Source organism: Thunnus albacares, chromosome 1, assembly GCF_914725855.1.
Source record: "Thunnus albacares chromosome 1, fThuAlb1.1, whole genome shotgun sequence".
NCBI classification, from domain to species: domain Eukaryota; kingdom Metazoa; phylum Chordata; class Actinopteri; order Scombriformes; family Scombridae; genus Thunnus; species Thunnus albacares.
The window spans coordinates 15809688-15837507 of record NC_058106.1 but is presented as its reverse complement, the minus strand read 5'-3'; the positions used below and the strand labels follow the sequence as shown (position 1 = coordinate 15837507).

General features: G+C 40.5%; 1 protein-coding gene across 2 annotated transcripts; it reads left to right on the top strand.

The window, feature by feature from the left end:
* Positions 1 to 323: 323 nt before the first annotated feature.
* On the top strand, positions 324 to 27372 carry greb1 (growth regulating estrogen receptor binding 1). 2 transcript variants are annotated; one of them, XM_044345989.1, is made up of 34 exons: positions 324 to 537; positions 6465 to 6625; positions 6805 to 6912; positions 7447 to 7623; positions 7807 to 7989; positions 9837 to 9950; positions 10048 to 10182; positions 12158 to 12319; positions 12664 to 12786; positions 13936 to 14121; positions 14533 to 14669; positions 14867 to 15143; positions 15260 to 15388; positions 15530 to 15739; positions 16332 to 16529; positions 16710 to 16893; positions 17048 to 17231; positions 17335 to 17471; positions 17629 to 17980; positions 18164 to 18279; positions 18468 to 18673; positions 18845 to 19463; positions 20194 to 20350; positions 20450 to 20552; positions 20801 to 20956; positions 21133 to 21269; positions 21373 to 21534; positions 22616 to 22820; positions 22927 to 23089; positions 23234 to 23352; positions 23957 to 24189; positions 24770 to 24970; positions 25252 to 25390; positions 25889 to 27372. In XM_044345989.1, the coding sequence occupies exons 2-34, from the start codon at positions 6472 to 6474 to the stop codon at positions 26050 to 26052; spliced, it is 6030 nt and encodes a 2009-aa protein (XP_044201924.1). In that variant the 5' UTR covers positions 324 to 537; positions 6465 to 6471; the 3' UTR covers positions 26053 to 27372. The 2 variants fall into 2 exon arrangements, with proteins under 2 accessions (XP_044201924.1, XP_044201915.1); XM_044345980.1 differs by having other exon boundaries at positions 10045 to 10182.
* Positions 27373 to 27820: the final 448 nt, after the last annotated feature.

Genomic DNA, 27820 nt, shown 5'->3' with positions numbered 1-27820 from the left:
AAAATACAACAAAGATGTGGCATTACTTACAGTGTGACATTACCTTGGAGAAGAGTAACGAGTTAAAGGTCGTCTCTAGATGGTAACCCTAGCTTTGCGAAACTCTATTATACTCGTCTCGTTGTTTTATGACGTGACAACGCTGTGGTTAAGGTCTGGTTAGATTAAGAGACATATCACGGTTTGTGTTGAAATGATCACTTGAAACGTGGTATGGGGATAAAGCATAGGGATAAAGTTACTACTTCATTACAAATCTCGCGAGAGTTTTGTATGAATGGGTCAAATCTAGGGTTACCGTCTGGACACGAACCGGGTTAAGTGGTAAGGGGAGTCGGCCGCCGCTCGGACTGTACCGTTATTACCGTGGAGGACTGGGGGAGGGTCCTCTTCTCCTCCCCTCCTCTTCTCCTCGTGGAGGACGAGATCAGATCAGAGGTGATGACACGCGCAGGAGAGATGGTGACAGCGCGCAGGATCACCGTGCAGCCTCTTCATGAAGAATAGTTACTGAGCTTCTCCCGCTGGATTGTAGAGGTTAGTTTGAGTTTCAAAAGATTGTTTCCACAGCATTTTTTTCTGCAGGTGGAGCACATTACCTTACTTACATCCCTGGCTTCATGATAATGAAAAGCAGACCTTCACTGTCTGCCTTGTTGCTGCTGATGCTGTTAACAATCCTTCAGAAGGCTTTTAAACTGCTCAACTGTAGCTTTGAAATTTGGCTGGAACCTGGGCATATGTATTGAATCTTCACACTTTGTTTGTTCATGTTTATTTTCTGTAAACCTCTTCTACGTAATCCACACAACGTCTCTCTTTTTTTCTTTTTCTTCATATAGTCTGAAAACTAACGTACACTTTTGTAATCATGTATGTTGTAATCAAGGCAACACCGATTTGTGACTTGTCCAGTAACAAAAGATAATTCGTCCTGGTCTGGTTACTTGTAATATATATATTTTACACAAGGCCTGAACTCATTTGCCAGATGCAGCTCACAAGTTAGTTTAATGGACTCCAAACATGTAGGCTATTGAAATCATGCAGTTTTGGCTGCAACCAAAATCGTTTTGCAGAGTTATACAATTCTTTGAGTTTGTTTTACACACTATGATTTTTGTAAACTTTTGCAGTTAGTTAGGAATAACTTGTCACCACAGGATAAGACACAACCGATGATTGCTCAATGATGCATTCATACGTCCGTCAAACAAAAACACTTTTGAGTTTGGTACAATAATTTGGTATACTGGATCTGTTATGATAGGATAAATGTATTGGTAGTCTATATTTCTCTAACAGGCCATTTAGTATTGCTTCACGAACATATTATATTGGATCTAGTGTTGATGGCTATGAAACGAATGAGTGTTTTGTATTGAAAACTGGAAAAAACACACAGAGGGAAAGACAGTGCAGTTTGTTTATTTGTGTGTACAGTATATTCATACAGTTGTATCCATGTGTTGACTTCTGCTGCTGCTTTATCATTAATCACATAAACATCACTTGTTGTAACTCATGATGAAAGGGGTCTTTGAATGTGTGTAGTACCTAAAGCAGCTAAAATGTTTAAAACCATGCTAAGCTACAGCTTCAGCCTGATTTGCATGTCTGTAGACAACACAAGTTCCCAGGAGTTATGCAAGATAGAGAGAGCAAAAAAGAAAACAGCTCAAGGACATGGAGCATAACAAAGCAACAGGCTGAGCAGACATACAATATTCAAGGAGTTGAAGCTTTGTGGCTTCTTGCAGCTGTTTCACTGCACTACCGTTAACAGATAATATGCTATATGTAGACACATAGTGTCAGTGTCTTGCAGCAGAGAGTCAGTATATCTACAGTATATATCAATAGTTTGTGTGTGCTGTCCTGCTGCAGCTCACAGCTGAGATGGTTTTCCATGTTATACAGTATAATAGTGAACAATCTAATAATGTAAAGATGGTAATTTCAGGCAGGTATGAAATGAAAAATCATTGTAATTTATTTGGAGATATATACTGTTTGCAGGAAATTCTGTTATTTTGAGTAAGTAGCCAGTTAAATGTGTGAGGATGAGTGTGAAGATGTATAGTTGAATGTCTCACTGAGGGCTTGACTGAGCAGTTGGCCAGTTGGCAGGCTGGCCATCGATCCAGTGTCTGTTGAGCAAACTGTGAATGAGAGCATTTGCTGTGGGTCACACAGGTCAGTGATGAGTGATCTGAGGGTCCTGTGTGTGTGTGTGTATGTGTGTACAACTCCCTTTGCATATGTGTTTTGCTGTGGGTCAGTGCTCACAGAGCATCTGCAAAGCTGGAAGTTTTTCTCTTTTAATTCTACTATTCAGGGCTGAAAGAGGTGCTATACTGACCAGATGACACTGCTCGACATTCGACATTCCTCTGGCCTTATCTCTCTCTCTCTCTCTTACACACACACACACACACACACACACACACACGCACAAACCATACACATAACCACTCCAAAATAGCTTCTGTTTGTACACACATTTGTATTCACACATTCACTTAACTGTGCGTGGCTGCTTTTGTGTGTGAGTGTCTAATATGATCTGCTTTTCAACGTGCAAGGGTGGAGGTTGGAGACTGCACCCCTGCTTGTCAGTCTGAAAAGAGAGAAAGAATAGCTGGGATGCTGCATGTGTTTGTGTGTGTACGGCTGGTATGTGGGCCTGGCTAACAGAGAAAGAGCCTGGGGTTCTTATCTGACCTCTCCCAGGATGACCTTTCACCCCCCAAGACAAGCCCTTTGTGTCCGCTGAGCTCGAGCCCATGGGAGAGCGTGTGTGGGGGTGTGTATGTGTGTGTGTGTGTGTGCACCCATGTATGTTTGTGTGCGTGTGTATTAGAAGTATAGGCCACATCAAAGTCTTGCTTAAACATTGTTATCTGGACTCACCTTTGACCTTGCGGTCATGAGACATCCCTCAAACTAATACATCCATGCCCTTAAAGCAGAGAGTGTATATGTGGGTTTGCATATATTAGCAAGGACATCATGTATCAGCCTGTTATATGGTGTGTATGGGCAGTAACCAGAACTTTCTTTTTTATAAATTGGCTTAAAAAGTTTTTGTAGCATTCCAGAAGACGCTGGCACATATTCATAATTCACTGATTCCCATTAATAATCATGGATGTCGATCTTGGTTTGTTTTTTAGGGTAAATACACCAATTGAAGTACATTTAATAAGTAATAACAGCATGTTAAAAAGTGTTATAATGCTTAGTAGAAAAACTATGATGTAGTAGTATAGTCTATGGATCGTACAGGGCTCTGAGTATAAAGGGATCCTAAATGCAGGTTTGTGTGTGTGAGGTTGTGTGTTTTTGAGTGTGGTGGTGGGAAGGGGGTCCAAGGGGTCATAAAACACCACAATAGTGTCTCTCTCCCCAGGGTGAAAGAGAGACAGAAAGAGAAGAAGAAGAGGACGGGGGGGGGGATGAAAGGATCTCCCACTTCCATGTCAGGGAGAGAGGAGGGGGGAGAGGGGGGGATGGGAGGAGAAAAGATCAACAAAGCTTCCTTAAAAGTTTTTCTGCTTCTTTCTGTCCTCTCTGCTACAGTGCATGTCGTTTTTTTATGTGCTACAAATCTCCTGGGTTTTGTTTGGGATGCATGCCATTCTAGTAGTAAATATTCCTTAAATAATAAATTCAGATTACACACGTACAGCTAGAGAGTAAAGATGGAGATAGACATTTTGACTGAACAATACAAATCACAGCACTAAGATGCTTTTGTGTGTTTTGTTACTGCCCTTAAAGCACAGTGGTAACCAGTATAGTACACACAATGAATGCATTTTCTATGCATCTTCTGTATCCTGTATCAATACCCACACACACAGTGTTTGATGGTACACGATTTTGAACCAAATTGACATTTAGCACAAAAACTTTTTATCTACCAAGTAGCTACAAGACTGTGACCGAGAGCTCAAAAGAGTTCAAGAAGTTTAATATTTCAAATTTGATGCCTTCATCTCGTTATCATGCAGTAAAAACTTACTTGTTTGATTCACAATTGGTCAGATGTTTAGGATTTTGGTCAGGATTCAATAAAAGGTTGAATACGTCTCCCTGCTTTAATCTTCTCCCTCCCTTTTTCCCTCCCTATCTCCTCTTTTTTTGGGTTGTAAAGCTAGGTCTTCTCTTTGGTACAAGGTGTGATTACTTCCTCTTAGTGCTGGCTGTGTTATGACAGGGCTTTTTGTCTTCCACCCCTCTGTCTCTCTACAAAGTGGTGTAAGGCATTAAAAGACTGCATTGTTTTTTTTACATATGAAAGTGTGGAAGCAGAAGGTGGCCCGTAAGGTGTGTGTGTGTGTGTGTGTGTGTGTGTGTGTGTGTGGGTGTGAGAGAGAGAGAAAGAGTGAGGGAGTCTTTGTATTTGTGTGTGTTCAACATGTCACGTGATTTGTCTTTCATTAAGAGCATTCGTTTTAATGTTGTATCATATGTTTGTCAGATAAACTTTACCCATCTCCAGCTTCAACCTAGACCTACCTACTGTACATACTGCATTTATACTCACCGCTACATGTGGAACATCATCTAGGTACAGCACAAGTTAAACAAATGTGGAGCCATGTAGAAGGCCTAAAAAGAAGATTATTTTATGTTGTTGAAAAATCAGACTTTAGCTTCATATTTTATTGGCCTCAAAGTTTTCATTTAACTTTTAAATTAAGTGGCAAATGTTGCTGACAAGAGATGCAATGATATAATACATCACAGTGGAGACAGATATCTTTGTTTTTGATTTAAAAAGACAAATTGTTCTTTGAGTAATATTGTCTTTGATTTAGCCTGAAATGTTGTTGGTTGCGGGATTCATTGTTTTTAAACAGACAGTCCTCACTCTGATGGGAAGCTGTAGTCCTTCTAACATGTCTCCTCATGACACAAACAGCTTTAAGACTGTAATCTGACAGGCCAGTCTTTTCATTTAGCTGACCTGCAGGTTGCTGACTGGTCAATGAGTGTCATGCTACCAGGTTTGTCAGTCAGTCATGTGTAGCTTCTTGTGTGTGTGTGTGTGTGTCTTAGCCAGCATATGGGCAGTCAAAGGTTTAGAGAAGGGGGATTAAATTGTGCTTACAGTCCAACCTTCTTATTTCCCTCCTCACTAACCCAGTTTGTTTGTTGTACAAAACATTTTTGGGTCTAACAGAAATCCTCTAATGCCTATACCCCTAAGTCATTTCAGTGTTTATTATATATTCAGTAATAACATTGTATCTTGCACAAGAAAAAAAATCATGTACAAACAATAAGAAGTAGATAAGAATAAGAAAATGCAGTCCAGTATTCAACTTATACAAGTGTGATGTGGAAACTTGAAGCCTCCAGTGCACATACACTTAGAATGGACTTTACAGTGAAGTAGGAGACATCTTGTGTCCAGCAGTTAAACTTCTGAAAAGAAATATATTTGTATATTCATAGATTCTGGATTTTTTAATGAGGGATAATTACCACTCTAAAATGAAGGATTTTAAATTGGCAATTGTACTTTTTTGTGGAAAAACCATATCAGAGACACATTGTTCTAGGGAGGGGATCTTTACATTTAATTTAAAACACTGACTTATAACAAGATATTAAACAATAACATCGACTTAGACACACTTTTTATGCCCTTCAGTTAACAGTTTAAAATAAATCAGTGCATTTGCATTGCTGGTAATAAGTTGAGTTTAACAGCTACAAAAACAGTATTCAGTCCAGGTTTGAAAAGGTGCTTTCACAGAGCTGGTTTCGAGGAGACTTCCTCCTCTGTTCAAGAGCAGATGAGAAACTAGAGCGAACTGGATAGAGAGAAAGTGAGAGAGAAAGTAGAAAAACAGAGGGAGTAGAGTCTAGGTCAGGGTGCCCTGACACTGTCAGTGCAGCTGATTTTATGGCATGCTGTCTGGACAAATGCCACCCAATAGTAACCACTGTTTATGTGTGTGTGCCTGTGTGTGTGTTTTTCAGTGTGTCTCTGGATTTTACTGTTCATCTGTGCATGAGAGTGCATGTGTCCATGTGCCTGTATGTGTGTGTGTTTGGCCCAACAATATGAACCAGTACATTTATTTTCATTCTCAAAGGGCTTTAACAATATAAACAGCAGAGTGTTTTTCATTAAATACATGGTCTGTTTGTTTTACTGTTTCATTACCCGCTTTGCTTCGTATTAAATTATTGGTCAGATATTGCTGGGATAGATTCAGTTTTTCTTGTCGCTTCAAAACTAAAATAACACTTAATAATAGATAAATAAAACTAAATATTGTAAAATGGAAAGACTGGTAAATCTGACTTTGAGTGCAGTAAAAGCTAAACTGGACACCAAAAACACAGTGGGTATTTGGTATATAGTTAATTCAAAGAAGAACAAATTGCTGTCACTTAAACAAATATTTGTTGAGTATCCAACACAAAGTTACTGTGTTTTTCAGAACAGCAATGGGGAACTCCTATGCAGGCCAGCTGCGGACAACACGCTTTGAGGAGGTCCTTCATAACTCCATCGAGGCATCATTGAGGTCCAACACCATAGTGCCGCGGCCTGTTTTCTCTCAGCTATATCTGGAGAGTGAGCAGTCATTGCCACACGATGGTGGGTTGCATAGAAGCACCATAGATAATGGTTTCAGCAAAAGGGTTACTTATTTTCCTGAAAATACTGTATCTCCAACTGGAATCCTGAACTCTGTTTCTCAGATTGCTTTCCATCCATGTTTTGTTTTTTTTTACAATTTTTTCCATACAATATTTTTGTGGATATATCCCCAACAGGCCGAACAGAGAATGATGATGAGGATGATGAAGACGGTTCAGAGTCTAACAGCCCTCCAATACCCTATCAGATGAAAACCCCACCTGAGGGATGCTGTACCACAGACGGTTTGTACACATATGTACAGGGCCAGATTTGCTGAGATTTTACACCTCATTTCAGTCATAATTGGTACCAAGGGATGCATGTTTTCAAGCATACATGCTAACCTGGAAGTGCAGTTTCCCAGTGATAAATGGCACATTATGCATGTAATCAGTATTCACCCCCTTTATGCATGTGCATCATCCAAATGACAGAGAACTGCGGTTGGTTTTGCATACTGCCGGACCGGAGAAGTGTGAAAAATATAAAGATTTCTTCTTTAGAAGCAGCCATAAGGCAGTGCCAGGCGCTTTAAGGGGAGGGTGTAGTTGGGAACATAAAACTGAATTCACCTGTACAAGAAATCTTAATGACAACAAAGGGTGAACAAGCAGCAGAAAAGTATGCAGGTCAGCTCTTTGTATATATTATTGCTCTTCTTCTTTATGGTTAACTAAGATCTACTATAAAAGTCAAAGAAAAGCACCATATAGGACATTACTACCAGATCATTTTGGGAAAATAACTTTTTTATCCCTGTCTTATTCTCCCCACAGGCTTCTGTCAGGCAGGCAGAGACCTGCGTCTGTCGTCGCTGGCATCAGATTCCCTGGATGTTCCCCCTGGGTTCATGTTGGTCGGGGTGAAGTCCCCCTCCCTCTCTGACACCCTGCTGGTGTGTGCTGTGGACCGCCGCTTCCTGCCGGATGAACGGGGTCGCAACGCTCTGCTGGGTGAGGCAGGAGACTTACACAGAAAAATATTATTGCTGTTTGCTGAAAAGTAAAAAGCTCTATAAAATGTCAGCTCTCAGGACTGAAAAAACAGCCTTGTTTCATTTCCCAGTTACTGTAGGTTTACATAAATCATGTTCAATTCTGATGATTCATTTTTTTTTGTATGTCTGCTCCCTCCAGGCTTCTCAGGGAACTGTATGGGCTGTGGAGAGAAAGGGTTCCGCTATTTTACAGAGTTCTCAAACCACATTAACCTGAAGCTCAGCACCCAGCCCAAGAAACAGAAGCACTTAAAATACCATCTGTACCGAAACAACCAGGGCGTGCTGGTCAAAGGAGCTCCCATCTGTTGGAGGGGACATGGTAAGAGCGGCAGAGATGGATACATGTGTTGTACTTAGCAACTGAAGTGATTTTTTGATTCTAGATGTGGCTCAAACACTGATTTTGTTTTGGATTTTTACTTGAATAAAACTGTGGTGAGCCTATATTAACAGAAACAGAAAATTGAGTGTGCCTTTTTATATGTTGTGGCTGGAGGTGCACCATGTATCTGGGATACATATGGAGACAGGGTGGAAGTCAAATTGTCATATATATAACTGGGTGTATTACAGATTTTTTTTACAATCATAGCTCGTCACATTGTCTCATCTAATGCGCTTAAAAAGCAGCGCTGTCCCCACCCTGATGAACTGACAGCTTAGCAGTGGACTGGAGTGTCATGAGTAACGTTCATGAAATATAAAATAAGGCCTAGTGTGTTGAAATTGTCTTTACTGGTTTTTGTGGACAAGAGAAAATGACATTTTGCAGCAGCTTGTTGGTAGTTGACTTAATAGAGGTAACCCATATAGATCTGATGAGTATGTTATCACTCTTGGACACTACACTTCACTCAAATTAGATATTGCAAATGGAAAATTTGGAGGAGTTATTTAACTACAAGGCCGTCATACTATACATGTACAGTATGCTCTTGTTGCTGAGAGATGGTGGGAAGAATCAGGTGTTGATCATACTTTTTGTGGCATTATAGCTAGTAAGTAAATAATAACAAAGATAAAACATTATTGTTTCTGAGAAATTAATGCAGATGTGTTCATTACTGTATAATCAAAGTGGAACAGTGAAACATGAACAAAAAGATGAGGTTGAGAAGAAGAATTCACAAATGTGGTCCGTGCTTTAGGATTAAGGCCTTTATATCTAAAAATGTAACAGGTTTAACAGGGTTTGTAACGAGTTTGTTAGATGGACAGGTGGTAAAGCCTTAAGGACAGGTCAAAGGTGAGACTAGTGAGTGTACACAGAGGCTACAGCCTGCAGGTAACCAGTCAAATCATACTGATGTCAAAGGACACCACCTGGTGAAAAGGCCTCTTTGAAAGGATACTAACCTTGTAGATATTGTATCCTCTTAATGTTTCTGCTTCTTAATTTTTTACTCCTGTTGTTTGGGAGGGTAAGGGTCAAGTCTCAGTGTTTATTGTGTAAGAGGTCAGAGCTTGGTTGTATTAAATGTAAAGAATACTATCTGGTAGGACATCTCTTTAGACCCTCTTTTTCCAAGCGTGCTAAAGTTTTGCTATTGAGAAGTCTGAAATACACAGTATGCTCACAAATTAAGCAATTTCTTCCTGGCAAAAAAGTATGTTGCCATGCAACAATGGCTTACACTCTGCCAACTCTGTGTGTACAAGGCATGTACTACCATAAGGTTAGTAATAGTTATAGAAATGTGTGTTCACCCTTCAATACCCAAGCCAAGCAAACACAGTTGAGGTAATGTCGTGCAGATTGGATAACCTGCCTTGACTCATTCCTACAAACAGAAAGCAGAATTTTTTTTTTTTTGGGCCCTTATTATTGTCTGAGAAGGGTATTAGAGGGCTGAACAGAGAAAGTGTCCATCTATTTAGTGTTGTATTAGATGCAGAGTAATTTAAATTCCCTCCTTTCCAGGCAGGCACTGTTTCTCCTCATCTGCTGCAGGTTAGTATTTATACAACTCAAGAGCTGTGTAGTATTATGAAGAACAGCCCTGAAGCCTGTTTCAAGAAGCAGCTCCACAACAGCCTCTGTACCTGTGTGTGCACACACACACACAAACAAATGAATACATTTATAAAATAACCTAGCTACTGCAAAGACAGGTTTCTGTCTCTCTGGATATTGAATTGCTTAGTGCGTCTCTGTGTGTGTTTCAGATGGCAGAATGAGACAGATAGGGTCCAACCCCTCAGAAGGCCATGTGACATCAGATGAACAGCCACCAAACCTGGCATTGACTCACCCATCACACACACCTGGAAGCTACACAGGTAACACACTCCACACACACTTGTGTCACAATATATCACAAAAAGTTACAATAAGTAATATTATTCATTCATTTTTGTCTATCTCTGTATGCAGCAGCATCACATGTAGACCCAATTGGTCTGCCGCAAATCGCTGATGTCCCCCACTCACTGACAAATGGCAACCATGCTGTTTCCTCCATCGCCCAGCCGCCTTTAAATCAATCAGGGCCTGGGAGACCCTCAACTACAGGTACTGTATGTGCACTCTGGTGACTTCAGCTGTATAAACCGCTTTATGTTCGGAAGGATGTGTGGGTAACCTGAAAGACTGAAGATTTTTTAGTTGTGGCAGTGAAGTTATGCTTAATTCCAGGAAACAAAATGCGAGTGAGAAAACCTTATTAAGGTGTTGGCTCATCATTAGAGTGAATGTACATGTGTTATAGTTGTAATGCACTTGCATTATTTTTTACACCCTTATAAAAGAAAAAGATCTTTTTATTAAAGTGTGAGTTTACTGAACTTTTTAAAAAAACTTAATATAAAATATTTATCAGACTTGAGTGATCCACACAGAGTATTAAGAATCTCCAATTTTATGCTTGTGTGGGGTTTTAGGTTAAGTATTTGAAAAGTAAAATAAAAAAGTGTTTTGCCAGCCTTCATCTGTCTTTCAACATCTTACAACACGACACCTAAAAATTAAAAAAAAAAACAACCTTTGAACCCAACAGATGCAATATCTATTGCACTTCCACATGCCTGCAGAGGATGAGAGGAGGAATCTTTCACTGCATTAACATGCATCTGCAGTCAGATTATTCCAGGCATTTTGGAGCAACTTGATTGCTGAAGTATTTAGTAAATAAATGCACATGCACTTCACTCCACGAATGTCCTTACAATTTAACATATTGAATGTTTTGAAATGGATCCTATGTTAGTTTCCCATACAAATTACGCTGGCAATATGACAAGCTTGGGCCTAGTGACATTCCTGTTACACCACCTGCATGGCTTTAGTCTGAAATGAATGCAGTCACATTAACAGGAAGGTTAAATCACATACACGGTTATCCCTGTTAGGGAGAGATATTAAATATGCATTTTGTTCCGCCTTCTCAAGACAGCGCTGTCATACATTTTTCATTTTCAGTTCTTACACACAAGGAGATAAGCGCAGTTTTATAAACCATGAAATATTGGGAATGAGACAGTTTTAAATACCACAAAACAGTTTCCCCAGTATTAACTTATAACAGTCATGAAATATACCAGTACAAAAATATGGTTGGAAGAAAGAAATCACCAACTAAGTGCATGTAAGTTATTACATTTCTGCTTTAACCTGATTTCGCTTTATTATCTGGCTTCTTGTGTGCATGTAAACGTGGTCATTTTGTGTCTGTAGTCATTAAGCCCCTCCCCTGGGTTTCTTCACACCTCTGAAAGGGAGAGGTCCTACCAGCAGCAGCCCAAACAGTTTTTGTGTGTGTGTGTTATAACACCCTTGCCATACAGGAGCCAGCCAGCTGCATTGTGTGTTGGGGGTAGTCCTTTGTTTCCCCTTCTTTCATTTGCCAACACTTGGGGCACTAAACTTCTCCCTCCCTTTTTCTCTTCTGTCTGTCTTTCTCCCTCCCACTCTCTCAGTCTGTCACCTCTATAAACCAGGGTTGTAAAATTCTCCCTCATCTTTTTTCCTGCTTTCCCGCTGAATGAAAAGCTTCCTTCCTGTCGATGTTGTTTTTTTTCATGGCTCTTTTAACTAGTGGACCTTTTATGTGTCTCCAGTCCTCATTACTGCATTTCAACAGACAGTTGAGAGGAAGAGGAAGAGACAGGGTTAATGTATGACTACAATACAACTGTTTCTCATTACTGTATCAACAGAGGTTGATCCTAAAACAGTATGTAGTCTATGTTCTGCTGATTTGTGGGTTGCTGGAATTAAAAAAGTGACTCTTCTTTAAGCCATAAAACTGTTCCTAAAGCAAACTGGAAACATCAACTCAACAAATGAAATTGCAATTACAAATATTAAAGCAGGAGCAGCAATAAGATCCCTTAACTGGGAAAAAAGAAGAATATAACAAACTTAAAAAAAAATGCTTATAATGTACAAAATGGAAAATTATCTAATTTCTCCACATTGTGAACATTAATAGTATGAGTGACAAAATTTTAAGTAAATAAACAATGTGATCTTGTTTTCTATGCTCCAGGGCCTCATACAAATGCTGGACCCCCCAAAAAGAGGCACAAGGGCTGGTCACCAGAGTCCTCTGCCAACAGTCAGCCAGAGAGCACCGTGAAAACACTACCATCTTCATCAGCCTTATCTACATTATCTGTGTCCTCTGCTGCCACTAATGGAGCCAGATCAGGTAAAAATGGGACAGAAATGATAAAGGGAGAAACGTATGAGACGTGTATTTTAATTTATTGATAACACACAACGCATTTATAAGCAGTATACAAACATTGTAATTGTTAACAAATACATCAAACACTTACATATACTAACAACAACATTACAATATGTTATAAACCAGTTATTAACTCTTAATACTGCTTATAAATGCTATATAGGGGGATTTAAAAGAAAATGTTACCAGTGTGGGTAATGCTGATGTGGCAATAAGAGTTATGTGCTGCTTGATATGTTTGCATGTGTGTATGTGTAAATTTAAATATATAAATATATATTTGTGCTTTCTCACCCATCCAGAGACTGCAGTCCCACTGAGTTCCTCACAGGGGTCCTTAACCCCACTTTCTCCTCCAGGACTGTCTGTAACAGTGCCCAATCAGCTGTTACACACCTGCGGACTGCAACCTGTCATCTTCAAAGGTCAGACAACCAATTTTATTAATGATATATGATGCTACAATGCACAGACACACACAATGACTGCAACACCACCCTACAGCACATGCAGTTGTAGACTACACCTGTGAGGGAGCTGACTAATCAGTGGTGGTTATTACTGACTAGCTGGTTATGGCGATCATTTTCTACCCCGCTGTCAGGATTGGACAGGTGAACAGGGGAGATTTTCAGTAACTTTCCAACAGATGGTCATTTTAGCTCGGCTCTCCTCACAGGTTAGAGGTCAGCCAACTCCTGAGGCTGTTTCTCAGCCTCTCTACCCTCCCCTCATCCCCTCCCCTACAACCTTTTCACCTCTTTGTATAAACTGTCAACTCATCCACCTTTCCCTCTCCATCTTCTATACCCTCAACCACTTCTTGTATTTAGCGTATGCACTTTCATCCTTTTCTTCTCTCTCTGTTGTCAATTCTTATTCATCACTTATTTGCCCTTCACTTCACCAATCTTGTCTTTTCCTGTCTTTTCCTCCTTTCTGGCAGCTTTTGTGCCTCCCATCACATTTTCCTATCCCTTCTTTTAACCCTCTCTCTTCCTTGGGAATAGATAGCACTGCATTTTCCCACCACCTCATCCTGCATAACAGTTGGTTTCTATTTGGGTTCATTTGCAGCAAGACTCTGCTGTAGTAACTGAAACAAACACAATACACTTGTGAAATCTAACATAGCTCATGATTAAATATATTCACCCTTTTCCTATCATAAAGACAGCAATTGACAGCCTTAATGACTCAGACAAAGATGTCTGCATTGTGTTTTTGTTAATTTTTTATTTACACCACAGCCTGATCGCACTGTCTTTCCAATGTAATCATCTTTAACTACATTTTACTAATTTTATAAAGTCTTACCATTTTTCCATCCAACCATCTGCCACCCACTCATGCTTTTCCTACATTTCATTTTCTTACCTACATACAAATACATTGAGTTACTGAAGGTTCAGTGTCTTGCTCAAGGACGCTTTGACATCAGGTTGGAATCGGCTCAATGAACAACCTTATGGTTAATAGCCAAATCTACCGCCTGAGCTACAGCCGATCCCAAGTTATTGTCAACCATCTCTATGTGTTCATCTTCTTTATCTTGCTGCCTCCCACTGACACAGGTCATGGCCCTCTTCCTCAGCTGACTGGCAATGTCAGTGAAGTGCTCGTCAGTTCTCTGCTCCAGAGTTGTTACCTGAGCTCCCAGACACTCCCCAGAGTCTACCAGCACTACGGACCATCACCCATTCAGCCACTGTCGACTGAGATGCAGATTCTACTCACTGTCTACTACCTTGTTCAGCTTGGTCAGTTTAAAACCTTGGTTAAGTATCAGGCTGTAATTACAAACAGTTCACTAGGACTGCAAGGGTTAAGTCCTGATCCTTGCTGTACCTTATAATAGCCACTAGGAGGCAGACAGGCTAGCCATTAATTAATCAGTGAATGAGCTACTTACTGGATAAATGGGGTGTTTTTGATCTAAACTTATCATTTTGTCAGGACTGTGGCTTCATATTTGACCATTATCACTCATTATCACTTATTGACCTGCCAGTATATGTGGTGTGAAAAATTCAAATATGCTAACTCTAACTTTTTTAGTCCTCATGTTAAAAACATTTTCCATAAAACTACTGTTAAGTGTTTTGAATGAATAAATATTAACTCTTTTTCACCACACCTCTGTTTTCTTTCTTTCTCACCTACATTTATAGGCCCTGACCAAGTGCCCCTGATTGAGGACTTGGAGCAGATATTCATGAGGTCATGGAGGGAGTCTCATCTCAGTGAGATCAGACAGTACCAACAGCCTCAAACACCAGCCTCCCAAGGGAGGCACTACGGCATAGAGGTGAGTCCAAAAATCACAAAATAACCACAAAAAGCATTTGTCTCCCTTCACACCAAGCTTAATAGCACAAAGATCCATTCATGTGTAGACAGTCATATCTGTCCTCTTCATGCAACATATTACAGGGACAAATACTGATGACAAGACAGATTAACAACAATTAACAAATTGCCTATCCTCTTTGTCCCGGTCTCCAGACGCCCTCCACCCTGCCTGGGCTGCCCCAGCATCTCTCCTTACCTCCCCAGAGCCAGCAACCCCTGACCCCCAGCCAGCTCCCTTGGCTTGCCCAGCTGGCTGCATCGTCCTGTGCAGAGGGTGTGGTGGTTTTAGGGGAGCAGGTCACATCTTTGGCTCAAGGCCTTCACCAAACATTCAGCAGATTAATGGAAGGGCGGCTTGAAAACACCAACTACGTAGTTGTCATTGTAACTGCACCAGGACAGGAAACACAGTCCTGTGTGGTAGTCACAGGTGGGGGCTGTGTTTTCATAGTTTTAATGTGGTAGTGTAATTAAAGATGTTCAGAATTTAGCTAAAACGATAAAGCATATTTTAATTCAGTGTATTTGTGTGTATGTGTGCTGCAGGTAAACACCAGTGTCGTGCCTTGGCAGAGAGTATGTACTCTTCCAGTGAGGGTCTGAGAGAAATCAACCACCAGCTCTCCACTGGTGTTGCCCAGGAGCTCATCCATTACTGCAATTCCCTCGGACAAGGTGTGTCTGACTGTCTGCCTTTTGATTTGTGGGACTGAAATTGTGTGGATCTGTACGCACATATTTATGTGTGCAGTACAGGCATATTCATGTCTGTTTGATGGTATACTTCAACATGATGTGTGACCTCCTGTTTCTCAGATGGGGATATGGATTCCCTCCTGGATAGTGCCACCCTTGACAGCAACGAGCCATCTCCGTTATCCAGCAGTCAAGAATCAGCTGAAGAGAGGAGTCTCAAAAACACACACAGTCCCAAAGACACACACAGTCCAAAGGATTCACACACACAGTGCTCAAAAGACTCACCCAGTGCTAAAGAAGCACCAAGTCCAAAAGACTCCTGTTCAGGTGAGACACAGACTCACACAGGTTGAAGTGTTTGCAGTGTATAGAATGTATTTATGTGGCTCACAACAGTGTGAAAATACAACTTGAATATTAACTGTCTGGACAAGATTAATATCAAACTAATTTCAGTTGCTTTCTCCTGGAAGATGTCACAGATTCTCTGGATCCTCAAGCAACAGAGTTGCTCACATTACCTCTGTCATTGTCATTTTGGTGTTATTCCTATGTTATTTTAGGTATCATCCAGTACTGCTATAATCCATGCTTTTTATACGTTTGAGCTACATATTTCAACCTAATATGTTCTAGGGTTTCAAATTTTCAGTTTTCAAACCCACAATTTGATTTGATCTGTACTGTGTTTATATGCTCTTACAGCTGTGACTCTTCCTGAGGAAAATTATTATATATGTTCAATTCCTCTTATTGTAAACATGTAAATCCAGCCTTAGATTACATCTGCATGTATTTCCTGCCTACGTGATCGCTCCTTCTTTTGTCAGCAAATGTGCACAGCTGAGATCAGACAATAATGTTCATTCATTTCTTAAATTGAATCCACTGATGTATATTTGTGTCTGTGTGTGTGTAGAATACTCTGTTGAGTGGCGTGAGGTTCGGCCAATCCAGCTGGCAGTAGCCCGAAAGCTGCTGTCCCATGTTTGTGCCATAGCAGACTCCAGCACACAGAACCTGGATCTTGGTTCTTTTGACAGGGTCAGCTTCCTCATCCTGGTCCCGCCCTCTGAGGTCACATTTCAACAGACTGTTCTCCACCTCTGGAGCTCTGGTTAGTTACATGACTCTTTTTTGCCAGCAGCCTTTTTTCTGAATTCCTGCTTTCTCTCTTTTTGAAAGACAAGAAAAAAATCATAAAAGCAGTAGATTCTGAATGTGTGTTTGCCCATAAACATGATTTGTTTGGATGTTGATCTGTGCCACCCTCTCTCTCTTTGTCTGTGTATTTCAGGTGTCCTTCAGGAGCTTGGGGGTTTAGACCAGGAGTGTGTGTTTCAGCGGGACGCTGTGCGTTATGTGGTCAAGATGGATCAGAGCGCTCAGGCACGAATTGACAGCCTCATTCAGGAAGCACACAGCAACTCCTACACTCTTTACATCCTGGTCCATGACCATGCTCACTGGGACATTAGCAGGTGTGTGTTTGAGAGGGAAAAAGAGAAACAGAGTAGAAGTGATGCAGAATAACTAATGTTTTGACTTTTTATTGTTGATTTTCATCAGTACAACAACCTGATACAACGGCATTATAAAGCAATCTGCCTGTCTGTGTTTCTTTCTGTCACTCAGTGCATCCTACAGTAGCTCAGACAGTGGTTTGGGTCTGGTGGACCAGCTATTAAACTCCAGACAGGTCAGAGATGCTCCCAACATCCTGATTCTCCACGTCACATCCTTCCCCTTCGCTCTGCAGACGCAGTACACCCGCATCAGCCCCTACAACGAGATCCACTGGCCCTCTGCATTCAGTAATGTAAGATAGATGAAGTCTGTGTGAGATACACATTCTGAGAGTTGGCGCTTGAATTATTTGAATGTGCATAGATCTATAACATTGTGTGTTTGTGTGTGTGTAGGATGTGGACCTGTATCATGAGAGAACACGATACTTTGGTGTGTCAGAGCTTTTAGAGTCGACCCGTTCAGGAAGCAGTCTGCCTCTTATGCGTTATGATTCCTCTTTTGAAAGCATGGTATCTGCCTTGGAAGAGAGGTATACACACACACACACACACACACACACACACACACGCACACACCGAGTCTACACAAACACATTACACTACTAATAATTAAGTTTAAATTACTTGCAAGTATACACAAAAATTGGAGCAAGAAACCCTTACAATCTCTCTTTCCGTCTCTCCCAGGTTCCCTAAGCTGCACAGTGCTGTGATTCGGACTACTGTTCTGATCCAACACTACTGCGTAGCTCTGATGGCTGCATCTGGTAGAATCAGCGGCTCCCACAATCTCCACAAACACACCTCTGTGGAGACCCTGGAGATCGTGCAATCACTGCTCACTGCTGCCCAGCAATGCCCTGCCCACCACGGTCACATGGTCCTGCTACGGATCCCCTCTTTGGCTCTGGCAGCCTGGGCACACCGACGGCTGTCCAGAGTGAGGAGGCAGTTGGGTCTGGAGGAGAATTTTGAAATCATACTGGGGAATCCCAGCCAAGCTCTGAATATTGGACAGAGCTTTACTGATCAGATCAAGGTGGGGGAGTAGTTAAACTTATCAACAAATACTTGATAAATTTGTTTATAGATAGATACACAAGTAAAAAGACAAATAAGCTCATTGAAAATCAATTTACTCTCCTTTCCATTTTACCTTCATGTTTAGTTTTAGAGCCTTTGTATAAAATGTAGGCTTTCTGTGCTTGTGTGTGTCATGCAGACATGGCTAAAAATCCAAGATGCCGACTGGGTTCCTCATACCTACCTGGAGCTTGAGGCCCTTCCCTGCATCCTGATCTTGTCAGGAGCTGAGCCGCTGGGAGAATCATTGCCCAGGTAGGCAAACTAAGAACAAAAATTACTTTCAAAAGAATCACATTCTAGCAAAAACAGGAATTGTGGGGCCCTCATCAGAAATCTGTTAAAAAAAACAACTTTTAAACTTTTTTAACTTTCAAGAAAAGCTACCTAAGATGTAATTAAAGTCATCTGAAGTTTAACCTCTGAATGATTTCTCTCCACAGGTCACTGAAGTACTGCGACCTTCGAGTGATAAGCTGCTCCTACCTTCATCGTACCACACTTGAACAAGAGCTAGGACTAGCTGCTTACCTGGTGAGGGCAGAGTCACGACCTCCACACAACCACGGGTCAGGAAGTGACCTGCTGGAGAGTGATGCAGAAAAACTCAGCAGCACTGACAATGAGGAGGAGGAGGGGCAGGAGAATGGTGAGATAACAATGGACAGTGACTAGTCAATGTTTTTAAGTAAGGAGTAATAATTGCTTTCAGTTTGAAGGGAAATCCCAACTGATTTGGTTGATAATTTATTAAACAAAGAGGAGTGAATGTATTAATGTCACTCTTTTTCTTATTTCTGTCTCTTTCTTTTGTTTCCAGGGGACTCCCCTCTTTCATCCAGCCAGCCGCTCCAGTCATGCCCAGACAATGGAGCATTAGATCCCTTCCCTGCCCAAAGCAACACCTCTCCAAATGTCCAGAAAAACACAATGGACACCATCCAGTCTCCCTCACAGACCCAGACTCAGCTGCAGCCCCAGCCTTTATCTCAGTCATTTTCATATCCTCAGCCCCCACTTCACCACCAAACCCAACCTCAAGTGCAAAGTTATTCCCAAGCCCAGCCAATTTCCCAGCCGCAGCCCCAAAGTCAGGGTCAAAATCAGCTGTTGTCTCAAACAAATCCCCAACCTCACTCGCAAACACTCCCCCAACACCAGTCCCTCTCACAGATGCAAATACCTCACCCTCAAAATCAACCGCTGCCCCCTGCCCAGTCTCGTCATTTACACTCCAAATCCACCTCTTCTGGCTCCTTGTCCCCCCGAGCCTCCTCTCCTCATCTGAGCTGCTCCTGGGCACGAGGAGTGAGTCGCCCGCCTTCTGTGCTCCTCCCTCGTGCTCTCTACGACATTATCACAGCCAGTGACAGCAGCGGGCTTCCACGATGTACCTCATTCCTGCCGCACATGTCTGTCGCATGGGCAAGCAGCTTCAGGTAGAACACATATTTTTACACTCCAGTATATCTCATATCACAAATAAAAAAGCTGTTTAAAAAGTTAAAAGCCACTGTTCTACCCAGAAGATGCTAACAAAACTTTAATGGCTAGTAGTGATGAAAGGTTGCATTTTATGAACAGTAATATATATATCAAAATATTGGACGCCTTTCTGGTTGTTGTGGTCATTTTCACAAAAAGCATATAATAATAATACTAATAGTAATAATAAAGGGCAGGTACACAACTGATGCCTTAAAAATATGGTGTCTTCCTACCGTGCCTTTAGCTGAGCAATTAACAGTGTGATGAATTCTTGAAAACTTTACATCCAAATTGGTTGCATAGGTCCAATAAACATTTTGTTTTAATTTAGGGTATATCTCACTGTTTAAGTCCTTGTGGAATTGTTATTTACAAAAGCAGAAAAATAACACTGGCTCATTGATTAGTAATGTTAAGAACAGAATAAAAATAGGGTGTTAGAGTTCAATAAGTATAGTATGATAACCTTCAAACTCTGACCAGAAAGTCTGAGGTGACATAGTGGATTAATTCTATGGGATTCATCCTGTCTGTTTTGGTAAAACATTCCATTATACCGTTAAATCAGAATGAACATTTAACTCTTCACTCAGTGTGTCCTTAAAAAAGCTGATGATAAAAGTCTCATTAGGAGAAATATGAACCATGAATATAACCATGAACCATGTCTCTTGTGCGTAGGCCCTTGCTGAGTAAGATGATGACATGTACAGAACAGTCACTGTATTATCGCCAGTGGACGGTCCCCCGCTCTTTCCACATGGACAGCAGCAATCGCACCGAAGGACGAAGTGACAACTTTCACCCTCGCAGGCTGCTCCTCAGTGGACCCCCACAGGTATTTTTGGGCTTTCCTTCTTTCTTTTACTAAAACTCATTGACTTGCTGATGCTATACATTTACCTTCTTTTCCCTTTGTTCTAATGTTCTTGGTCAGGTGGGTAAGACAGGAGCGTACCTGCACTTCCTGGGTATTCTGTCTCGGATGCTGATCAGGCTGATGGAGGTGGATATCTACGATGAAGAGGACATAAACTTCAGTCAGTATAGCAGCAGTAACCACCGCTTCTCATGTACACCATGTAAATTGTAGAGACATGGCTTTCAAAATCTATTCTACTGCTCTCAAAGCCCTTTTCTGTTTTTTGATGTTTTCTGCTGTCAAGATCATTTGTTCGTATGCAGTATTCCGTGAAGGCTGTGTCCAAACCAGATTTGAATCTTCAATCTTCACAGTGCTGTGACGTCATGTGTAATACATCTGTTTGTACATGTGTTGTATATTTAGGTACCCAGGCAGAGGGGGTGCAGTACAACCCACCCAATGCCTCCTGGCCCAATCCGGACATTATGAGGACGATGCCCTTTGACTATACCATCCATGACCCCAAATATGATGACATCAGTGCAGTCTATTGTCCTGGATATAAACCTGGTGCTGATGGTAGGCACAGTCAGTCAAATACAGACACTGTCACACAAGCCAATATACCAACACAATCCACAATCATAGATACTATACTCTTACTAATTTCAACCAAATATCAGACCTTTCCATTGAAGTAATCTGTATATTGTGCTGTTGTCCTAACCTGTCTTTGTCTGTGTTGTCTTCACCAGGAAACCCTGTACGGCAGGAAGATGTGTACCTACGTAGGCGGACATCTAGGATCAAGCTGTCTAAATATGCGGCATACAACACCTATCATCACTGTGAACAGTGTCACCAGTACTTGGGCTTCAATCCTAGATACCAGGTCAGCAACACGCAAACACACAATATGATAAATGACTCTCAAGCTGCTTTTGAAATATAAAAGTCACAGGCTGTCTTGTATGTCTCCTTTAATCACAATTTAGATGTATGAGTCAACTCTGCATGCCTTCACATTCACTCATCTGCTGCTTGGAGAAGAGATCCAGCTCTACTTCATCATCCCAAAGTCTAAAGAGCACTACTTCAGCTTCAGTCAACCTGGAGGCCAACTGGAGAGCATGCGGCTGCCCCTCACTTCTGATTGGGTAAGTCCTTTGTCAATGAAACCTCAACTACTAGCATTTCCTTGTTTAAGGCATTTTCTGATGCAGATGTACAGATTGAAGAATAATCCAGCAGGAAAATAATTTAACATTTTCCTACACCAACATCACAACAGATAGTGAGGCTATCATAGTTTGTGAGAGTCATGATGCCCTGACTCTTAAGTGCACCAAAATTGTCCTGTTACTGTTTGTCTCACAACAAAGATAAAAGGTGCAGAAATGATAAAAAAAGATGTATGAATAAGAATAAAAATGGAACTAAGTAGAAAGTGATGTGTGTCACCCCGTTAGCCTTCTTAAAATTGACACATAGTCGTGAAATCTCTCATCCAAGATAACCAAAGCACCTTCTTTGTTTTATTCACACATCTAATTTTAATATAGAACGCAGTGTCAATTTAAACACTTACCTTCTCCTGTTTAGAGAAGTAATCATATCTCCTAGGTGCAGACACATACTGTTTATCTCAACACATGACCATTGCATTAAAGCAGTGATTTTCAGACCCCATGACCACAATGAAATACTCTTCTTGAACCACTAGGTGGTGCCACATGCTACACTATGCCTCAAATTGTCATTACAGGAAAATGGATTACTGTGGCCTAGTGGTTCTTATTTATTTTCATTTAAATAATGGATATGATGGTGTATATACATTTTTAGAGGGTTTCTGTTTGAGAGGATATTGTTGGAAATTTATGGAAGCACTAAATAACTGAAAATATCTGATAATCATTCATCCAGCATTCAAATATCTGTATCTTGTATCATTGTAGACCCCCAGGGGGCCCCATGCACCATTTTAGAAACCAACCTGTGAGCTATCACAAAGATTATCTTATTAGAAAGTAGTCATTCATGAGAAATTAAAACTACATTATTATTCAACTGTGGTAATCTAAAAGTTGGAGGTGTTTTGCCACTGCTGACAATGGGCGAGGTCATTACTTTACACTCTCCTTTTACTTTTTCAAGATTGTGTTGAATTGTTTAAATGTTCTTAGCAGTTATACTATGAATTATAAAGATGAATTTATTTATTTTCCACTTTCACAGAGCCCAGACTGCATCAAGAGTCCAATCTTCACCCCGACCACAGGCCGTCATGAGCATGGTCTGTTTAACCTGTACCATGCAATGGATGGAGCCTCACATCTACATATCCTGGTGGTCAAAGAGTATGAAATGGCCGTTTACAAGAAGTACTGGCCCAACCACATCATGCTGGTGCTGCCTACAGTCTTCAACGGAGCTGGAATAGGTTTTTTAACGCTTCTACTATTGCTGCATCACATGTACTCAAATTGCAATATCCAAAGTTTTTTCATAGTCCACCACCTCAATAACTGATTCTGGTCCTCTTGCAGGTGCTGCTCACTTCCTGATTAAAGAGCTATCGTATCACAACTTGGAGCTGGAACGCAGTCGTCGGTTGGAGGGAGGGGGCCCAGCAGGTGACGTCTGGCCCTTCATCATCCTGGCTGATGACTCATGTGTGATGTGGAATGCAGTGGACCTCGACGCACGCAAGTACATACAGACCAATTATGTACAGTATATGCATCATAGTGAGGGACAAAATAGCTATTGCTTGTATCAGAAGTAAGAATATGTGGTATGTCACTTCATGAGTTGGTTTTAACATTGCTACTCTTTGCTTTTCGCTGCTATTAGTGGTCCAGTGGAGCACGCTGTGTCACTGAAGCAGGTTTTACAGCACATGGAGGCCTGTCCGGACCTGGCTCACTATGGACTGTGTGGGATCAGGAAGTGGAGCAGTCGTGGACTCACAGGTCAGGGATCATCATGTGAAAAACTTTGGAAAACTAAGAAGAACCATTTCCAAGGCATTTCAGTCTCTGTAAATACCATACAAAATAACAGAATTTGACTGTATGGGACACTTCAAAATAATAAACAGTTATAATAGATATTCATTAAGTTGCTTTGAAGGGTTCTCATACTCTAGATGTTGTAGATGCCTTAGACCTCAGCTATAAATACAGCTTGTTATGTCTTCATCTTTTCAGCGGTTCCATGTTTACGTTTTAGATTGTACAGATATTTTTTCAATTTCTACAAGTTCAGGCTCCACGCTATATCTCAGATCTTTTAGCCCCCATCAGCAGTGTGCAGCCTTACATAACCAGTAATGTAGAGCCTCAAGATAAGGGATAGCGGAGGTTCTATTAGCATCTCTCAACTTTGGAATGAGCTACCTGCAAAGCTTAGGCTGACAGTATGACATGAAAGAAGAAAGTGTAATCTTTTAAGAGATTTTTGAATAATTTTGATGTGGATTTTCAGCAGTTTGCTACTTTATGAATTAGGAGGAAATTGCTTTAAAACATGTAATTTTATTTTGAAATAAAGTGAAATTTGTTTTCTTGCGTCCAGGTAATAAACAAAGGGGACCTTTCTCCAGAGGTCATCTTCATGACTTCCTCCTCCTCAATGTCGACCGAAGTCAGAACGTCCAGTATGACCAGAACCGCTTCACCTGTCACGACGTTGACTTCACCCTGAGGCTACACAGTGCCGGACTGCTCGTCTGCCGGTTTAACAGCTTTAGTGTCATGAAGAAGCAGATCGCCATAGGAGGATACAGAACATTTATCATCAAGACCAAGGTAGATGCCTAAGAAACATGAAAATAGAACCACATATTACTTACAGTGCTTGTTACAGAACAGAATAAAGAAACAGATTTGAGGAATTCATAATTATCATTACTTATAATGCAAAAAGTTAAACATCATATAACACCACCTTAGGAGCTACACAGGTACAAATGCTAGTCTGAATTTCACATCATAATATAGAATAGATATAGATTTTACATGATTCTTATGGTTGATCCATGATAATTATAGCAAATAATCAATTGTTCAAGAAATTTCATTTTGGCACCAATGAAAGTGTGAGTAAAGTTACAATTTTTATGCTTTTCAGCCACATGGAAAATGTATCTAACCAAAATATCTACCACAATGAGCAGAAAGACATAAAAGACATTTTATTGGGATTTACAAAACTTTATTGTTATTGCAAGTAATTTAAATACAAATTTCTCCATTCTTTACTGGGGCTAGAAAGTGGGCATCTTATTTTTCTACCATTTCATCTTTCATCATGGATGTGAATGACAGTATCATCCAATGATTTACTGTGTGCATCCCCAATATTAAACAAAACATTAAATTTCTCTAGATGACAGATGTTCCCACCTCAGTGGGGCCCTCGCAGTACATCTGTGCCCCAGACAGCAAGCACCTTTTCTTGGCTACGCCAGCTCAGCTTCTCCTGGAAAAGTACCTCCAACACACCAGCCAGAAGCTGTTTCCACTCAGCACCAAGAACTACACACACCCTGTACTGTCTGTAGACTGTTACCTCAACCTGGGACCTGAGGTACACACATGCACACACACACAAACATGTGGATCACAGCTTCTTTGTTTGTAGATTATTCACCTCCAAACATCTGTGTAGGCTCACATCCACAAATACACACATCTTACACAATACACGTCTAGGACAGTTTGTTTTGAGTTGACATCTAGCTTCTTATGCAGGCAAACTACTGTATTTTTGCTGTATGTTCAGGTGCATTGTACTGTGATGCTCTCACCCTTAAATGCTAACATACAGTATATACAGCATGTCACACTCCTCCTGCCTCTACTCTGCAGGTGACGGTGTGTTTTGTGAGTTCAAGACCTCACTCTGTCAACATCAGCACCACCGGGCTACTGTTCAGCGGCCTTCTCCTCTGTTTCGCTGACTCCTTTGTGACTCCTGGGTTCCTGAAGAAGTTCACCTTCCTCAAAGGTACAAAGGCAGACCAAATACAGACAATAAAAAATATGTATGTTATAGATGACACATGGGTGACACATAGGAGGGGATGTAACAGTACTGTGCAGAGCAGGCTAATCATAGGTCTCATACTGAATGCCTAAAAGTGCTACATGTTGCATTTTAGTAATGGAAAAAAAATACCAACAAACTTAGTTTTATTGCTCTACAGGGAGGAAATTGCGTCATGGCACAATACAGGAATAAAGGCTTTCAGTGTGTCTCACCTTTATAGATGAATGCAATGAGTGAAACAGAAATAGTTAGATGAAAAATCAAGATCAATAATTTCTGTGACATGGAGTATGAGGAGAAGTACATGCAATGTTTTGTCTTAATTTTGAGAAACAAAATATCAACAGTGAACCCTGACCTTGTGTTTAACGCGATTATTGCATTTTGGAGTCATTTTTATTTCCTATGTCATAGTTAAAGTCTCTATCCCCCTACCTCCTGTCCGCCTCCCTGTAGGTGCGACTCTGTGTGTGATCAGTGCAGATCGTAGCTCCTTGAGGCAGACGGTGGGCAGGCTGGAGCTGGAGGAGGAGTGGAGGTTCAGACTCAGTGACGAATTCCAGACTGCCAACGCCAAGGAAGACAGACCGCTCTTCTTCCTGACTGGAAAACATATATGACTGGAGCATGTGTATACAGTGATACTGCCATGAAGTATGAAATGTACAAGAGTATGTCTTGTGCTATATATGACAGTTCACACAAAAATGTGTTTTGATTTGACAATGCAAGATATACAAGATAGTAGGCTATTATACTGTAGGTATATTACCCACACCTGTGGGACCCAAAGGAAACATTGTGAAGAGAATATGAAATCTAGACCAGTTCCTATCACTGCACACACACACAAACACACACACACATACACACACACACAAATAGGATTTGGAGTTGAGGTCCAGGTTTAGGCTGCAAAAATCAAGACAGACACATTCATCTCGGAAAGGTCGTGATCTATGAAAATGCTAATGTGTTATGGCTAAGGAAACAGCAGAGAATTATTTAGCTAAATATATATTTTTATGTGGCCTTTATTTAGCCATGATTCTCCTGTGAGTTAGCAAATGATTGTCCACGAAAGGTTAAAGATTTTTCAAAAGGCTTTTCAGGAAACCTCAAGTGAAAAGCTGGTAAAGACATGTTATTGTCTTCTTTTACTGTGATTTGTGTACCACTCCATTCAACACTGAAGTGCTAACTTTATCAGAGTATTTTTTGTTCCACTAGCTAATGTGTTGAAATTGTGTGAAATTAAAAACACCCGTTATCTGGTTGTAAAGTAGTGTGGTGTCAAAAAGTTTAAAGGATTCATTTTTATCAAAAAAGGGCTCGATGCAGTATCTCGATTTACTGGATATTTTAGGGAGATAGACATAAGCAAAATGAAAATGGAATCAAAAAAATATTTTATGTTTTGTGAAAGTCACTAATTGCAGGTTCTGCTTTTGTATTTCTTGATCTGTGTTTGCAGGTTTAGCTGTGTGTAATTTCTTGCTGCAATATTTCAGTGTTCTGCAAACTTACTTGCAGATTCAAACAATATGAGAAGCTTTGTTAAGGGTAGACACAATAATTTGTGTGCAAAGGTAGCCGATTTTTGGCAACAGACATTTATATAGGGCAATTTTGTTGGACAAGGTTTGTTTTGCATGTATGTTTTTACATATAAAATATTTTGAATATATTTTGTCACATTTGTATTATGTAAAAAGTACTTATCTACTGCATGTACAAGATAAAGAATCCTAAAGCTGTTTCACTGTTGTGATGTAGAAGATTTTGTTGGTAAAGATGTTATTAATGTTTTATGCTCAACATACTGTATGATGATGTTATTTGTAGCTGTTGCAGAAACACAAATCCACTGTGTATTGGCAGCTTTTAACAATGTACAGTTTTCTATACTTTTAATTGTATAAATGTACAGACATTCTCAATATGTGTTTGTGTTTATGTGTCTCTTGTATTTTTCAAAATTAGAACCAAACAGAACCCCGGCTGTTAGCAACCTGAATGCCAGGGTGGATTAGACATTTGATGTATACTTGATATTGCTGTCCTTCACTTAAAAATGGAAACAGGGAAAAAAAAATCAAGATTATGTGTGCACCAATTAATATTTTTATGGCTATTAACACCAATCATACATTAGTAGCTCAAACAAATCCATCTAATATGGACTGCCAAGTATACATGTCATCTTTTGTGACTTACAAATGCAACATAAAACATTGCTTGAGTCTACAATATAAAGAGGCAGCCTGGCTGTAACAGTCTTAAGTATACAGCAAGAGTATTGACCTGTTTGGGTGGAGCTGTGTTCCCCACTGTGATAAATCTGCCTGTAGCAGCTGAATGTTCTGAGATATATGAGACTGCAAAGTG

Coding starts and splice junctions, on each gene's coding strand:
- greb1 (XM_044345980.1), top strand. CDS start 6,472: ATGGGGAACTCCTATGCAGGCCAGCTGCGGACAACACGCTTTGAGGAG. Junction 15,144..15,259: donor GTCCTGTGTGGTAGTCACAG/GTGGGGGCTGTG, acceptor TGTGTGCTGCAG/GTAAACACCAGTGTCGTGCC. Junction 23,090..23,233: donor GTGGACCTCGACGCACGCAA/GTACATACAGAC, acceptor CGCTGCTATTAG/TGGTCCAGTGGAGCACGCTG.